Source organism: Gavia stellata, chromosome 6 (genome assembly GCF_030936135.1).
Source record: "Gavia stellata isolate bGavSte3 chromosome 6, bGavSte3.hap2, whole genome shotgun sequence".
Taxonomy (NCBI): Eukaryota; Metazoa; Chordata; class Aves; order Gaviiformes; family Gaviidae; genus Gavia; species Gavia stellata.
The window spans coordinates 18,657,021-18,674,188 of NC_082599.1; the positions used below are offsets into that span (position 1 = coordinate 18,657,021).

At 40.0% G+C, this 17,168-nt stretch overlaps 1 protein-coding gene across 13 annotated transcripts in view; it reads left to right on the top strand.

Annotated features, from left to right (window-relative positions):
• Positions 1–17,168, top strand: part of ABI1 (abl interactor 1) — an 81,154-nt gene that overhangs the window by 55,590 nt on the left and 8,396 nt on the right. For 2 of the 13 annotated variants that reach the window (XM_059818529.1, XM_059818521.1), the window contains exons 4-9: positions 4,726–4,740; positions 5,466–5,566; positions 9,689–9,829; positions 12,022–12,122; positions 13,300–13,380; positions 15,010–15,186. In XM_059818529.1, coding sequence (XP_059674512.1) covers positions 4,726–4,740; positions 5,466–5,566; positions 9,689–9,829; positions 12,022–12,122; positions 13,300–13,380; positions 15,010–15,186 — 616 coding nt within the window. The remainder of the gene's footprint in view (positions 1–4,725; positions 4,741–5,465; positions 5,567–9,688; positions 9,830–12,021; positions 12,123–13,299; positions 13,381–15,009; positions 15,187–17,168) is intronic. The other 11 variants (XM_059818531.1, XM_059818519.1, XM_059818524.1 and 8 more) reach the window with 6 other exon arrangements.

Below are 17,168 nucleotides of genomic sequence, written 5' to 3' on the forward strand. Positions count from 1 at the left end.
ACAGGAATGATTTCTTTGAAACTGCACAGAACTAGTGGTAGAAGTGTGTTACCCTGAGTGTCTGACACCCGCGTACAGTCTGCCTTCTGAAAAACATTTTTGATTGCACATTGTCCCTAACTCCATATCTTGATTTCTGTAAGGAAACCATGTTCTAGTCTTGGTGTTTTACGGTATCCTTTCCTCAGGTATTCCATACCTTCATGTACAAGTACCCTTCTAGCTGCTTTTCCTGCTCTGACTGTCATCTTGTGGTACTCCAAAACATGTCCACTGATGAGACAGGAGGCAATCTTGTGCAAAAATCTATGAGGATGCCTACAGGGCAATTGAATTGCCTAGCTGCAGACACATAATAGCACTTCAAAAGGTCTTACAGCCAGCTGCCTTTCTGTAGGGATGTCTCAGATAATTCTCGCTTGACTAATAAAGGAAATACCTTTGTAAGTAAAAACTAAAGAGTCATCAATAGCAATCATGTTTTTTTCCTATTGCAGTTGATGACTGTGATTACTGGTCAAAGGTAATGGATCTAAGGCTGGTTATTGCTTGTACACAGCATACAAATCTAAGCTCTGAGTTTTCCGGACACTTACTATTAATGCAGTTTAGATTGGCATGGTTTTTAAACCTTTATTTCCATTGATCAGCATTTATATTGGATGGTCTTTAATATGACGGCTTTCAGTGATCCTAGCTATGGCAGGATATAGACTGAAATTGGCTCTTTAAATTCAGGAGTTGGGGAAATAGTGAGTGACATAAGCAGGGGAAGTACAACCAACCTGCACAGAGATTTGAAGTTTCTGCAGTCTGAAATGGGAGAGTTCATAGCTGAAAGGTACAGGAGAAACTTGCTGGATGCCAGTGTGATAAAGATTTTGCTCCTGTGTGCAAGCGGCCTTTTGTATTTCTGTGCTTATAGATACATTCACTCACATAAATGAGTTGTGTGCAATGTCCCTAGCCTTAGTTTTCCAAACACAGTTTATAACTCAAATAATAGCTTTCTGGTTCCCTGAATCATGATTAATGTTCCCCCCATGACTTGTTACTTGGCATGGAAACTATTAAAAACAGTTAGTTAGATGGCTGCCTCTGGAGCAAATATCTGGACATCCTTTGGCTATCAGTAGATACTTCCGATTGCCTCACACCCAACCCTTTCGTGCTGTTCTTGGTCTTGTCTCTTTGGCCTCAGTTACAGAAACCTGCAGTACTGCCTTTATCAGCAGGTATTTTTGTACTGTTTAGACTACCAGATCTGAGCATGCTGAAATTGCCAAAATAGTTGCCTTAAGCAAGTAAGCCTCTTACGTGGTACTTACAGTCAATGCTTGAGTGTCCCAAAACGTTGCTTGTCCTGTCCAAACCCACAGCTAAAATTCTCAGTCCAGGTGCTCAGAATTCCTGGCACCAGTTACAGAAGCAGCCTCACTTTTGGCTTTGATAAATGCCTTGCATGGCAGTTGCAGACACCTGTTTTGCTCATTGCCTTAATTGCATTACTCCTTTCCAGCCCACTGCTGGCTCTCAGTCCTTGGCCAACCTGCTCCTCCACACTGTCCAGACTCTCCAGATGTGCCGCTGCCCTAGCTGTGATCATTTGGAAGTGCAGGGAGGCTGACTCCTATTTCTTGAACCTGAGACTGTGGTTTCTTTCTCTTAATTTTGTGACAACCCTTAAAATTTTAACCAGGACTACCCCATGCTTGGTGGGTTTTCCCTGGAAAGGCAAAATTGTTCTGCTTTCTTTAAAACATCTCTCTATGATGCTTGCAAGAAACCCCAACCAATACTGCCGCTTACCATGCTATCTTGTTTCTGGGAACATCCTGATCTGTCTAGTTCTCTGCCTCGGCATCACAAGCATCCTTAGCAAGCCTACACACTGTGTTTTTTGTTCTGATATGTACGTCATCCAGGATGCTGGTATCTGGCTGAAAACTGTCTCCTGTGTGTACAGTAATACAAGTAGCAGGAGGAGAAGGGAGTCATGCTCCTTACAGCTTCTGCAGGAGTTCTCAGTACTGCTCTTCATTTGACTAAGCTTTTTTCCTTTTGCACCTCCTATCTCTTATTTTACAGATCCATTTCAGAACAGTCTCTTCCCTTTTCAAGCTGTGAACCGTACGCATGCTGCTGCTTCTCTTCCTCATGCCCTGCATTTCCTTCCTTCCTGACTCTGGCCTTCTCGGTACTGATCAGGCAGTTGGTGATGGTCGTGTTCTGCCAACTGGCTGGCTGGCCTAGCGGCATTTGTAGAGAAATGCTTGCACCTACAAAAACGTATACCTGCTTTTGGTTTTCTGCTGTCTTTTTTCCTGTTTTTCATAAAATCATAATGAGTCTAGACCCTGCTGCCTAAACTGTTCCCAGTTCCAAGCAATTTTTTTAATTGCTCAGAAAGCACTACATTTGGTTTTCAGACCAAGAAATGCAGCAAGGTTGACCTCATAAGCTCAGCCAATGAATACAAGAAAATGTCTCCTCCTAATTAATTAGCTTATTAACCATGATTAAATAGCCATATGGTTCATCTTGCTTTGATTCATTTGCTTTCCTCCCTTACTTCTGTCTTTTGGATCAGGAGTTCCTCTCCTGTAAGAATCCCTGTTCCCTTTGTGTTCCTTCCTTCTGTGTTTTCCTGCCCATATGACTCTTTTTTATATTGACAGCAACAGAGAGGACATGTACTGAACTTTTTACTTACAGAAAGCGGTATGTCAACAGTTAACTAATTGTTCTGCACAATAAAGAAGTGTGTTTATCTGTCTCTATTGTTTGACTGGCAGCAAAGGAGATGAAACTCACCTGATGTAGTGGTAGAGATAGTAATAAAGGGTAAGAGCTGTTGGACTTCAGATACATGTTTAGTATGTTAAACAGTACTTAGCAGTAGAAAGGTTTGAAATAAGATGAAGATTCCTGAATCATTTCTAGATGTTGATATTCATACTGTCACTGCAGCAGAGGCAGAATGTAACAGTGATTAAGGAGGAGGTGGAAAGACTCACCGTAAGTGCTGAGTGACACTGCAGAAGGGAAGGAAAGAGAGGAAACTTTTTCGTTTTGTATTTTTGAGGCAGGCAAATTTAGTAGTAGAGGCTGGGTAAGAAACCATGCCACCCTTCCTTTTAAGCCTTTAAAAGGTTTCTATCTATGGCTGCTGGGAAGGGGCAGGACCAAGAGTTTCACTTTTTGGTCTCTCTTTTAACAAATTCCTTGTATTATGCCATTGCCCTTGGCAACTGGGGAAGTAAGGGGAAGGGTCACATATTCCTGTGAGAGGGGAAAGCAAATTTCGTTGCTAAAAGCCTGTTTTAAAAATGTAATACTTGAGAGACTACCATGGCATCCTGGAAACTGAGCCTTCGTGTTTATCCATGAAATGAGTATATGGGGACAGAAATGATTTAAATGCCTGAATTCTGCCACTCTGCTGATGAACCTCTTCCCAGATTGGGAGTGAATGGGATGCCCTTCAAATTTACTTACCACAGCTAAACTTGTTCGTTTGAATTTTGGAGCAGGTTTTGTGTTTCTGTTCTTGTAGTATGAGTAACTTAAGGGCAGCGGCTTTCAACCTCATTTGATTTGTAAAACCCTGGCTGTTTTTCAGTGGTTTTGCAGACCCTATCAGAAATCTCGCATATGCACATTGGTGTGTAGCATGTTTTAATTATTTTTTTTCTGAGTTCATGGATGCCTTTAAACTGGGCTATGTTTCTTGGAGGAGGAGGAAAAGGTGCAAACCGCAGTTTGAAAAGCTTTGCATTAGGAGGCTTGTTCTGGAAGTGACAGTTTATTACCAAACAACCTCAAAAATAGCATTGGTATTATTTTATGTTTTGGGGTTTTGGTTTTGCTTGGTTTTTGGTTTTTTTTTTTTTTTTTTTTTAAATCAGTGAAACTAACCCTTTTCCCCATTCAAAAACCATGGGTCCTCCCCCTGAATAAAATTAGAGAACTCAACTTGAATTAATTTAAAATTTTACATTTGTTTTCCTTATGAGGCCAAGTTTTCATAATTTTGGTTTTTTCCTCTGCAATCACAAAGGCTCTAGAAATTCTATGATGGAGTCATATAATGACTTGATTATAAGAGCTGAAATTTCAGCATAACAATCATTAGAGCCCTGCCAACAGTTTTGAGCAGCCAGCACTGTGCTGGTTTGAATCAGATTTCAATCAATAAACCAGAGGTGAAAGGTGCTGCTGCTCATCCTGTTTGAGAAGTCTTTTCTTTATTTACCATTCAATGCAGCAGCTAGGATTTCTTCAAAACACATGAAGGTTAAGTGTCAAAACAACAGGCAAGTCTATTCTGCGCTGTATAGCTGAAACTGTGGTTTTGTGAACGAATTCTTAAGTGCACGTTGCCATTAAAATAGCATTGATCTGGGTTTGGACTTGAATGGTCAGCAAAGGGCTTTTCAACCCTTTACTGCCCGTAAGGAGCCTGGCAAACAAGTCTAGCAAAGCTTAGCTAAACTTAATTTTGACACAAGTGCTTTTCCTCTGGTCACTTAGTCAGACGCAGAACTTCCAATAACTAAGTGAGCCAGTAAAATCTCTGTTAGTATACTGGGATGTAGCTAAATATCAGTAGACACAAATTATTTTTTTAAAATGTAATTATCTGTAGTTTAACCTGTCCTATCAGTTGTGATGGATCTGCCATTAATTTCTACCTTTTTCCCCCCTTTTTTTGCCAACGTTAAGTGGCTAAAAGCCAAGGTAAGAAGTGTTATTTCTCCTTTGACCCACAGTGCCTCATGTGACTGATAGTAGAGGCTGCAGAGCCATTAAAACTGAAAACTAGCGCTCTCTTATGCTCTTCTCTGCTTTCCATAGGATATTTAGATTAAACATGCTATACTTGATTTTTTTATTTACAGCGGTTAGCGTGTGTCAATATATCTGTGATACATTGACATCTGCATTTATACATAGATATATTAATTTCTCTAACACATGTAGTGCTTTGCTCTGAATTCAGTAGATGCCTTGATTCCCTTCACTTACATTTTTTGCAGGAGACTTCCCAGACAACCTGAATGACTCTGCTAGTCAAATAGCAGGGGCAAATTGAGAAATTTTGGGCCCATGCTGACTGTATTGTACTGTTAGCATTAAAGTTTGATTTAAATTATTAACACTTGAATGGAGATAAACGCAAATGTGGCTTCCCTTTAAAGAAAAGAGGATATGAGAGATTTGTGCATGAATCTGTCAATTGCCTACCTTTCTGATGTCTGTTGTAAATTAATAGCAAAAATAACATTAAGCTTGTATTTAGACTCTTTGTATTTACTGGTGTCTGTCTTCTGCATAACTGAAAACTTGCTGTTTGACAGCTGTCTGGGAATTCTCACTTCATATTCTTACACTTAAAAAAAAAAAGCTGTCAATAATAGAGCTGCTCTGTTATAAAAATAAAACCATGTTTTCCCTTATTTCAGCATGGAAATAACCAGCCTGCAAGAACTGGCACCTTGTCAAGAACAAATCCGCCTACACAAAAACCACCAAGTCCTCCCATGTCAGGCCGGGGAACTCTAGGGTAAGAATGAAGACTGCTTGGTCCCGCCTGTGTAATAGAAAGTTTTAATTGTGCTGGTGTTGGTGTTTCTCAAATACATAGATAGAGGGCAATTCTGATTGCCTTTAGCAAAAAGCACAGTTACCTTTTCTGTATAAACCCTTTCAGCTGCACTGACTCTTTATTTTCATGATGACCTTTTGAAACAATGTTTTTTCATGGGGAAAGGATTTATTATAGGGTAAATGAGAAGGCTATTGTTATTCCTGATTTTGGGGAGAAATCCTTAGTGACACAAAAGAATATCAATAAGGTTTTAACTTCAGTGGGGGAAAGACTGCATTCTTAAAAGTGTTGGTCTACTCATTTATTAATATTACAAGAGGTATGAAATGGCTGTTAGTGCCATATTTGTTGCATTATCTAAGCAAAATTTGTGGCATTGTGAACACATTGACAACTTTGATTCTCACAGGCTTGTGCATTTTTATGCTTAAATGAGGAAGGATTTTGCTATTCCTGAGTTCCCCTGTGACCAGAGTTCCCTGCTGTAGCATCTATTTTGCTGCGGTGGACCTGTGGGGAGTGAAATCTGCTTGTCTTGGTGTGCCAGCAAGTAGTTGTTGCTAGGAACTGAAACATTAATACTTGAGAAGCTCAGAGCACGTGCCATATGGTTCTGTCTGTCCAACTGTGCAACATCGTCCAAAAGGCATTCCAAACAAGGCCTTCTACCTATTTGTCACTCTCAGTCTTTCCTTTATGCTGTGGGGGACTGAGGCACTTTAAAGCTGACTGGCATGGTTGTGTTGGCTTCAGGTATGTTGTCTGGGAGGACAAGGTCAAGGAAAATTAGGAGCAGCAACTCCTTTTGTCTAAGACTTAGTGATTTTTAATCCTGATTTGATGCTTTGCTGCTTCACGATGGCAGTGTTTGTTGTGTATTCTGCAGAGAAATTACCCTAGAGGTTTCCTCATCATGTTTTGTGAAAATTCCCATTGCTCAAGGGCATGCAATCAGTATTCCAATTGTCTCTCTTATCCCAGCTGAGAAAGAGTTGTTTATCAGCCTTGTGAAGCTGGGGAGTGCTTTCATGTCCTCTTGGACATTTGCTAGTGAAACAGCAGCGATGATGTACTGGTGAGCTGCCTCTCTCTAATATCTCTCCCACCCACCACCCCACCCCACCCCCCCGCAACAAGCCAGAGCTGTTTGGTTGCCTTAGCTGATGCCTGATAAGGATTAATCAGCTTGAACGTCATTTCCAGATGAGCTTGACAAGAGGAAGCAGTTGGCTGAGGGGGAGGAATAATGTGGGTTCGTAACAGAGATTTCTATCTGCCCTTCTTGTTCAGGAAGTACAGCTCTTGTCTTGAGCAGCCGTCTTCTGCCAAAGCATGAAATATCATAGGCATGACTGTTGCCCTAATATATGCAGAAAAAATTGCTAGAAACCGCAAGGATACTACCCTTCTCCCTTTGATCCAGAAAACAGAGATAAGTGTGTAAAATCAGAACGAGCTTGGTGTGTAACATGGGCCTTAAAGTACGTGCTGCCAGTTATGCAGCTTGTCCCTCCAAAGCAGAACTATCTGAAGGAATATGGTGAGGAGCGGGTCCTGCACAGAAATCGCATGGGCTGAAAAGGGAACGGGACTGTAGGAAGCAGGGGTCTCTTCACTGGACCAGGGAGAGGCTACAGAAAAACTCGAATGCTCAGGTTGGAAGTACCACAGGAAAACTGGGGATTGCAAATGGGGGTGTTGATTGACAAGAAGCTCAACATGTGCCAGCAGTGCACGCTTGCAGCCCAGAAAGTCAACCGTATCCTTGGCCACATCAAAAGAAGTGTGACCAGCAGGTCGAGGGAGGTGATTCTTGCCCTCTACTCTGCTCTCATAAGACCCCACCTGGAGTACTGTGTCCAGCTCTGGGGCCCTCAACATAAGAAGGACATGGACCTGTTGGAGTGAGTCCAGAGGAGGGCCATGAAGGTGATCAGAGGGCTGGAGCACGTCTCCGTGAAGACAGGCTGAGAGAGTTGGGGTTGTTCAGCCTGGAGAAGAGAAGGCCCTGGGGAGACCTTATAGCAGCCTTCCAGTACCTGAAGGGGGCCTACAAGAAAGCTGGAGAGGGACTTTTTACAAGGGCATGTAGTGATAGGACAAGGGGTAATGGCTTTAAAGTGAAAGAAGGTAGATTTAGATAAGATATTGGGAAGAAATTCTTCACCATGAGGGTGGTGAGGCACTGCAACAGGTTGCCCGGAGATGTAGTGGATGCCCCAACCCTGGAAGTGTTCAAGGCCAGGTTGGACGGGGCTTTGAGGAACCTGGTCTAGTGGAAGGTGTCCCTGCCCATGGTAGGGGGGTTGGAACTAGATGATCTTTAAGGTCCCTTTCAACCCAAACCATTCTATGGTTGTATGAATTGCTGGAGCTGGATGGAGGGAGTAGTTGCAGTCCAGTCATGCCTTGAGGGTCCTGGGGCAGAGCAAGGCCTTGGACTCCCTGTAGCTCTCCCTGGTGGAAAGTCATCAACACCGCACTGAAGTGTTGGCAGACAGTGAGGTGGGGAGCACTGGGCAGTGTCAGGAGAGTGTTTTCCTCCTTCATGTAAGGCTGGTATAAAAGCGAAGGGAAGGATTGGACTGGAGTGGTGGAAAGAAATTGTTTTTGACTTCTCTGGTGCTTAGGAGTTTGAGTTCTTCAATGAAGCTGAGTAGAACAAAAGAGAAACTGAGGCATGGCTGAACCTGAGGATGTATCGGGGCTTTGCTTTTGACAATGTTTTTAAATTGTACAGGCAAAACAAACAGTACTACAGAGCTGAGTAGTAGTTCTTATTGCCAGTGCATTCCAAGGTAGCATACTTGAAAACATTAGTTTTCAAGGTTATTTCTGTTGGAAGCACATTTAAAATCTTCCCTGTTTATCATTTTATTTGGCAGTATTTAGAGCTCTATCTCTTACAACTGGAATACAAAGTTTATTTTTCCCATGACTGATCTCTTTTGGCAGATCTATAGGTGATGGCAGTCTGCATATTAAAATAATCTGGAGTTCTTTGTATAGACAAAGTAATTTACAAACACCACAGTACATGCAAACAATTATGGTATTTCCAGTTTTCTCTTTGAGAGGTTTTAATAATAAAATGTTACAGTTAAAATTTAGTACTGTTGCATTCCATATTGTATAAAGGAACTCAATAGATTTCTTAAAATACCAGGAAGCCATATAATTTACCCAACTCAGTTATAACCGGTAATTGAACAAATGATTAAATACCAGTAGTTCAGTATTTTTGTTTTTGCTTAGCTGGTGCATTGCCAAATTCCGCATCTTGCAAGGGATCTCTTGGTTGCTGGTGAGAACTGAAGAGCTCTGCAATTCAGTACAATAAACACACTGTTCTGAAGGCAGTAATGGGTCTGGTAAATAATCTCTAAATATCTGTGTTGTATTTCTGACTTGATGCAGTCTGCTAGGTGACCTTGGAAGTCTCTGGGCTTTACTTTCTTGGGCTGCAAAATGGAGACAATGAAGCTCATCAGTGAAGCACTTTAAGATCTGCTTAAGTGATATGAGATTGCTTGATTACTGCATGAAACAATGCTACTAGGAAGAGCACTGGTGATGGCAAATGTAACTTGTTCTGTGAATCTTTCAGTCTTACTCCTGTCTTAGCGTTGAATACCTTTAGCCAAGAATGCTTTTAGGACAGTTAAGCATTTGGGGGGGGGAAGGGGGAAAGAGGAAATTGTTACAGTGGAAGTGTTTGTTGCGCACAAGAGTTTGTCACGTGCAGTGTACTGAAAGGTAACCCTAGAATATTATGTGGGTGTAACTATTGAGTGTTATGTAGTTCAAAGAATATATTTTGGGTGGTAAATTTAGTTTAGGCTTCTTTTAATCAGTTTATGTGCTGTAGGCCAACTTGTATGGATCTGTCTACTACGTAAGAGCACTTTAGAGAGTTGAATGTGACCTGTCTACCCTGCTGGTGGAATTTGTTTAATACACTAATGTGGGTCACCGTGCAGTGATCTCTCATGAAAACTTAAGAAAACAAATGGCTTCACTACTTGATTCATTTATCCTTTTGATCTTTATGTCTTCAAATCTTTTTTCCTTGACCAGACGAAATACTCCTTACAAAACCCTGGAGCCAGTCAAACCACCAACAGTCCCCAATGATTACATGACCAGTCCTGCCAGACTGGGCAGTCAGCACAGTCCGGGAAGGACAGCTTCCTTGAACCAGAGACCAAGAACACACAGGTAGAGCATTTTCTCATTGTAACTCTTTCCTGCCTCGCATGTTGATGCTTACTAAAGTCACAGAAAAGCTTTGAAGCTTTGTGCCTGTTGGCTTTTTGTTGAAAGGCAAAAGGTGAGTTATTCTACCACTCTGCATTAACAGAACTTCACTGTGTATTGTTGACTTCTCCAACACATAGAAATGTCTTCATACTCTATAGAAGCCTCATTGTATCTAGCAACTTACTTCCATAACCACAGGCCTTGTTTTATATAATCAATTTATTTTGTTCTATGGTACTTGTTTCCCAAGAATAAGTGAAACTTCAAAATTTATGCGGTTGCAAGGTAGGGTAGTGATGGGTCCTAATGGGTTTAAAGCTGCATTATTAACCTTAGCCTAAAATACACTTAAGCTTTTTTTTTCCAAGACCACTAATTGCAAAGGGAAATTTCTGTTGATTAGAAACACTGTGATGAAGGTAGTTTGAAAGAGCTGATTGCTTTCTTTTGGCTAAAACTTAATGCTCATAATCAGTGCTAGCATGATAGAGGTAGAAAATAAAACCTATTCACAGAGCAGATACTGGCATCAGCCAGTTGTTTTCATATGCGTAAGGGCTTTGATGAAAGAGTAGTGTGTGTTTTGGGTGAGAAGGGTGTTCCGAGCATACCTTGGTGTTTTTTTTTCATGTCTTGAATTGCAAGGCTGGATCTTTCTGAGGCTCTTGAGCGAGTTCAGTTTTTTCAATTTGGTTTTTATTATAGGCTTTAACTGCAGGGAAAAAACAGATGAAAGAATTCAGAGTAGTTAAAAGTAAGATGTTAGCTTTTTTTTTTAGAGTTTCATTCTTAATTTTTTTTTTAAACTCTCAGTAGGCAGTTAAATGCGGTAGGTCACTAACAGGTGTTGACAGAGTATTTTGGACTGCTGGATCGGTTGATCATGAAATACTGTCAGAATTAAATAACTTCTAAATCTGGCTGCAATGAAGATCTTGTTAATCTGTTTAGCTGGCTACTGTGAATGCTCCCTACTCTTGTCTCACAAGATCTTCTTTTATGTAGACTGCAGTTAGAAATTCAGCCGCAACCATGGTGACAAGATCCAGGTCTTCAGCAGACAGAAAACAAATTTTAAAGGAATTATCTTGGCTTCCATTTCAGATCACTGAGTTTCTTTTTTTTTGTAAGAGTGTTATTTTCTTAAGATATATTTGAATGATTTGCACTTGATGCTTGACAGCACTGATTTGTAGCTACCCAGGAATGGTAAATAAACTATAACATCACTGACTACTCTTTAATTAGCATGGATGGGTTAAAGTGGTGTTTTGGCTTCAAAACATCTTGACTACTTAGTTCCCTTTGTATTATCCATTTAATCTATGTAAATTCAAGCCTTGGCCTGAGGAGTGCTCTTGGATAAGGACAGATTCCGCCTGGATCTTGATTCTTTTTCAGCTTCCTCAATGAAAAAAGTGTTATGGCCCCCAAAGGCATGTGTAGAAATGTTATCTAGCCGTTCACTAGAAGTATGTTCTGTAAAAATCTGTATTGCTGGCCTCTAATTTGTATATCATATAACAGTATTTAGGCAAATTGTGACCTGTCTGTACTCTTACCTTTCAGACTATCTTAGAAACAAACTTCTCATACACAAAAAGTGTGTGCATGGGTGGGGGAAAGTGTTAGATATGCAGAAAATTATCCACACCATACCCCACCCCAGTTGGTTTACCGTGGCTGTTCTAAGTTAAAAAGTTCTCAGTCTAAACTTCTGTTCTGAGTAGAGGAAATGTTCCTTCAGCTGACTGCATAAATAATCTTAAATAATTATTTATAGTTTAGGCATGAACTATTCCAGCCCCAGCTTATTACTTTAAATTATTACAAGGTCCCTGAATTGTTCCTGCAGTTGTTACTCCAGTGCCTAAAACTGGTATGGTTGCTTACCTTTTATTTTTTAAAGCATTTAATTAGACATTTTATGCATAGTGATATTGATAAGCTTAGCTAATTCCATTTATTAGGAGTGTAATGCATCCAGACTTGATTAGTTGTATGCAATTGTAGGTGGAGACAGGCATTTTAGAGGGGATTTTTCAGCAGTCTATAATTGAGTTAGGCTAGCAGAGCTCACACAAGAAGTGTGTCTGTTGATAGGCCTTTGTAGGAAATGCTGTGCTAATACTTCTGGTTTTATTTTATAGTGGTAGTAGTGGAGGAAGTGGCAGTCGAGAGAATAGTGGAAGCAGCAGTATTGGCATTCCCATTGCCGTGCCTACACCTTCACCGCCAACCATTGGACCAGGTATGTGGGACTCTTCCCATGTTAACTTAAGGTTGTAATGTCAGTCGCTTGTGTTTGCAGAGGGATTTTGACTGAATATGATAGGGTAGAAACTGTCCTGAAGCACAGTCCTAGTCAGGAAATCTCTTATGAGTGCTGAGGGACTTCTGAAGTTTTAATTCTTTACCAAAAGTACTTGCAGAACAATCACTGACAGAATAGCAGATGGTTAAAACACGTTTGTTGGTCCATGTTTTTACAAGATAGTCAAGGGGAGAGGGGATAGAAGGAGAGAGGTGTATCCTTTTAAAGCTTAAGTGTATTTTTAAATGCCTGTCTACAATTTGGCATTTCTGGATGCCCTGAGAAGCAGCAGCACTTATGTAATGTTTGATGAGAAATGTTGTCTTCTGAAATAGCCTGCTAACTTTACCATCTGCCAATGATGGTATGTACATGTTCTTTTTTTAATTAAATAAAAGTCTTTACTTCAAATAAAACACAGATGATGACCTACAAAAACACTGCTAGTAGTAGAATTCAGGGTTATCCACCAGTGTTGTTTATGCTACGATTACAGTCTGAAGTTGCTAAGCTATGATGGAGATCATTGAGAGAGGCAGGAGAATTAGTGTGTATAAGATAGCACAGCGATGAAAGAGAACCATGCAGGATCTCTCGGTATCAAAAGCATACTCCCTTGTTTTTAAGAACGATGAATGGTGAGAATGTGTAGGATCCTTCTTTATTATAAGCCAGCAGGATTATTATCTTGGTAATAAACCAACTCAGTCACTTGTTTACTATCTGTGTATTTTGTAAGCACATAAAGCTAATTTCACAAGAATACAGTGGAGTTTCGGTGTAATGTAATTTTGCTATTGCACCTCTTAAATTTCTGTTCCTCTGATGAGTCTTCACTTTCTTATGCACATATAGGCTTTCCTTTCCCAGTTGTTTCTGATCCTGCAGTGGTTCAAATAGGCATGGAATTTTACTATCGTCTGGCATCCTATGAAAATCAATGGGAATAAAGATCTGTGGGTACAGAACCCTGTGTAGGATCAGAGCCTGAGTTTGTATCAGTTGACCAAAGTTGAATTCCTGAATTTATTTGGGAAGCCTATCAAGTGCCCGTGCTTTTTTATTTGGTTTTTTTAATATATGGCCTAATTGGGAATATAAACTATTTTATTAGCACACATTTCTGTTCCTCCTCCTCCTGGAGCCCCGCCAGCACCACCACTGCCACCACCTCTCCCGATGGGCAGTCTGATAGGTGAGACTCGTGTCAATGCTGAAGTGATTGCAGTCGTGCTGCATAATCAATAATCATCTCTTCCTAATGGTCTTAGTGAGGGTGTTTTTTCTTCTGTAGTGGGGTTTACATGATTTTAGTATAAAAATCAGTTCTGGGATTTTTTTGTTTGTTTTTAAACAAATCTAATCTCCACTAATTTCCTGTGGTTAAAGCCTCTGAAGGTCAATGCACAAGGTACGAGGAAAAGGCTTCCAGTTGCTTCAAATCTCTGTTCCTAATAAAGCTAAGATCCAATTAGTCTGATCTATAACAACTCAAAATCAGCTTGAATATTGGTATTCCTCTGTATCACTCCTGCAGCTGAAACTGAGCCACAATGGTTGCACTCTGGCTTAAAAATGGTAGCTTATGTGTAGGGTGATGTATGTATTCTGTTGTGTGGGAGTAAGGTGACTGCAAAGCAGAAGTGTCTGTTACAGTGGCTTGGATTTGATTCTGTAATGCTGCAGGTGGGTGGCAAACTGGAAGACTTGAGGATATGAACTACCAGTTCTTGAAAAATCACTTCAAGCATTACATACAGCTGTTAGGATGGGATCTAGAAGCAGTACTTTTCAAAACAGGCAGGAAAAAATACCCTACCCTTTCCTATCACAGGCTGATGAAAAAATTAATTGTGTTATGAAACTAGCTTTGGAGGCTTTGACCAACGTAACCCTTTGCACTTTCCCTTACTGAAGTGTTAAGCGAAAGTGACTTTGGATAGCATTACAGGACTGCAAACTTCTGATCGCACACTGTATGTGTATATATTTGTGTGTGCGCATTTTTGTATATATTCATATAAGATATATACATATGTATTTAAAAGCACTAAACACTTCATTGCAAAACAATTTTTGCATTTAAAAATTGTGTTGATCCATGTGACCTTGAGTGTGAGATTCATTGGTTTGCAAGGTGTGATTCTTTTCTCTGTCAGAGGCTAATCCAAAAGAGAACTTAAATTGTTTTATTAACCTTGATATTTGTGCAGCAAGCATGTGGAAGGTAAAAATGAGTGTTCATCCTGAAGAATGAATGACGTGTCTTTCTGTCAGCTGGCATTGGTGATTCTGATTTGTTAGTGCAAATTCCACCAATATAAAAGCACAACTAGCAAATATGATCAATAAATATGCCAAGTGTCTGAAGCTCATCACATTTGTTTTACTGTTTTGTTAGAGTGTCTTTTTATGTTAGATTGGAGACAAGTTCTGGTTCACAATGGAAAACATTTGCTTTGAGCAGAATGTGGATTTTTTTCTGTGTGCTTTTTAATAAAGGGTATTGCATGTATAATAATTGAGATATGCTTAGGAGTTGGAACCTGATTCAATTTTCCAGTCCAGTCTCTCGAAGTAGTTTTCAGCATTTCTCAAATGCCCTTTATATGAGTGTTGGTTTATGTCCTGTGTGTGTTTTCTCATTATTGATTGTAACAGGGATGTTTGTTTTCTGTTAATCTCCTGTTACGGGCCTTAAATTATTTGAGACCTGTAATCAAGTATTTCCCATGTTCTGGGCTTTTTTCTGTTTTCTGCATTCTATCCCAAGTAATGCTCTGCTTAAGTCTTTTCCTTGGTTCCTCCGGCTAATGCTTTTCAGCTGCTCCGGGTTCAGCTCCTGGTTCCCAGTATGGCACAATGACCAGGCAAATCTCGCGACACAACTCTACCACTTCTTCAGCATCTTCTGGTGGATACAGACGGAATCCTTCTGTGACTGCCCCATTTTCTGCTCAACCTCATGTTAATGGCGGGCCTCTCTATTCTCAAAATTCAAGTAAGCTTCTGAGCTCTGAAATCACAAACTGTTTTGAGCAAAATGATTGTAAAAGCATGCATGACACTTTAATTCATTTATGAAGAACATCAATCAGATTACTGCTTTCTTTCCTAAAATAGAAGGAAAAACAAACAAGAAAAACTGTATTGAAATTGTACAGTGATTGCACTGCTTGCAATTACACTGTTTTCCCCTCCGACTTGTTTGCTGTTATTCATGACAAGAAATTATTATGATTGCCTATCTTATTATAGGCACATTATACTTAGCATTTCAGGTGTGCTTGGAGAACATAAACTAAAACCAGGGGATTTTTTTGCAGGAGACCTAATATGGTTGTAGTACAGTCTTTCCACTAGTGGGCTAGTGGCAAGAGAATACTGTCAGACCACAGTGCTCATGTAACAAACTTTTCCTGTTACACAGTTCCTCCCTGTCTCTGTCTCTTTTCCAAATCCTTTCCTGATTCTAAGTTTCTCCTTTCTTCTTAGTTTTAAGCTTGACTGTTAAAGAGCTCAGTCTCTGTTTTTAGCAGACTCCTCCTTTGTACTTCCACTCTAGTAGTAGTATAGATGGATATGAATGAGGGAAGGGATGGATGCCATGGGCAAGTGAGCAGGTTTTAGTTAGCAGCATGCTGCCTGCCTACCCAATGTGGCAAACAAGGCTCACTGCTAGAAGATCTGCAAAATAAGGATCTACCTGAACGTTGGTAGAAAGCTGGTTCTGTGAGGAAACTTTTTTCCTTGGTGTTTCCATAAATTTTGACCAGATACAGATAGCGGAGTGATAGTCCTCTAATGGTTTCTGGTGGTGTTCTTCACTGTGCCAACTCTTTAAACATTACAGTGATAGTTCTTTTAAAAAGAAATGTTGATGTTTGGGCTAAAGATCACTTTGGACCAGTGTTTGCTGCTCTGTACTTCCTCTTAAGGAAAGAATGCATAGAAAACATTTGAGACACACAGGTGAAGAGTTTTCTCAGTGGTTTAGAAGTATTATGTTTATCAGAAAGCATTTTTATATGCAGACACAGTGCCTATCTATTTTTTTTTTCTAATCCTGATTTTCCTCCCGTTTTCTTTCACCCATGCTGGTCCTTCATTTTCCTCCATGCTCTTCTTCCCCCAGATTAATTCACCATAGCAACAGAAACTCCTTCCTGTTTGAACAGTTGTGTTCTGTTGAATAAACAGCACTTTACTTTTGGAAATAGTTTAATTGTCATAAATGCTGTGCACACCACTGTTTCTGAACATTTACATTTGTCCAAAGCAATTTTTTGCTCAAATGCAGGTGCTGTTCCTTAATCTAGCCTCTCTGGTGTTTTCAAAATACTGATTGTCAACATTTTTTAAACAGTATTTTGATGGGTGTGTTTTTCTACTTTACACTGGTTTCCTCTGTTTCTATAACTGGTGATTTTTTTTATTATTATTTTTTAATGCTGCTGTGTTGACATTAAATCCAGGTCCCATGTTTCCTTAAGGTTTACTTTTTATGCTAACAAATACTCTGTTTTTTCTTAGATGTTTACTTCCATTTTGTGAGAAACCTGTTTGTTCTCCCTCTTCTATTGATAATTTCTCCCATACAGTTTATTTGATTATTGGTTTTGTAATTAACTAAATGCTCCAATTTTATTCATCAAACATTAATCTTAGTTATGGCTTTATTTAAAACTGTTGCTTACTTGGAAGTACAAGAACCTCTTTCAAATTTGGTTCCAACTGGATGACCCTGCTGAATTCCCACCTTCACAGGAATTTCTCGGCTTCAGTACAAGAGAAATTCCGCTGAGAAGGGGCATGGTATAAACAACTGAATTGATGTTTTGTTGGGTTTTTTCTTTTTTCTTTTTTTTTCTGTTCCCCCCTGCTTCATGGGGAGATATCCTGCTGGAGCTAATACTTTCAATGACATGCCCTACTGCTACCATGCCTCTTCCCTACCTGTGGAGGGAAGGGTTGAACATCTCA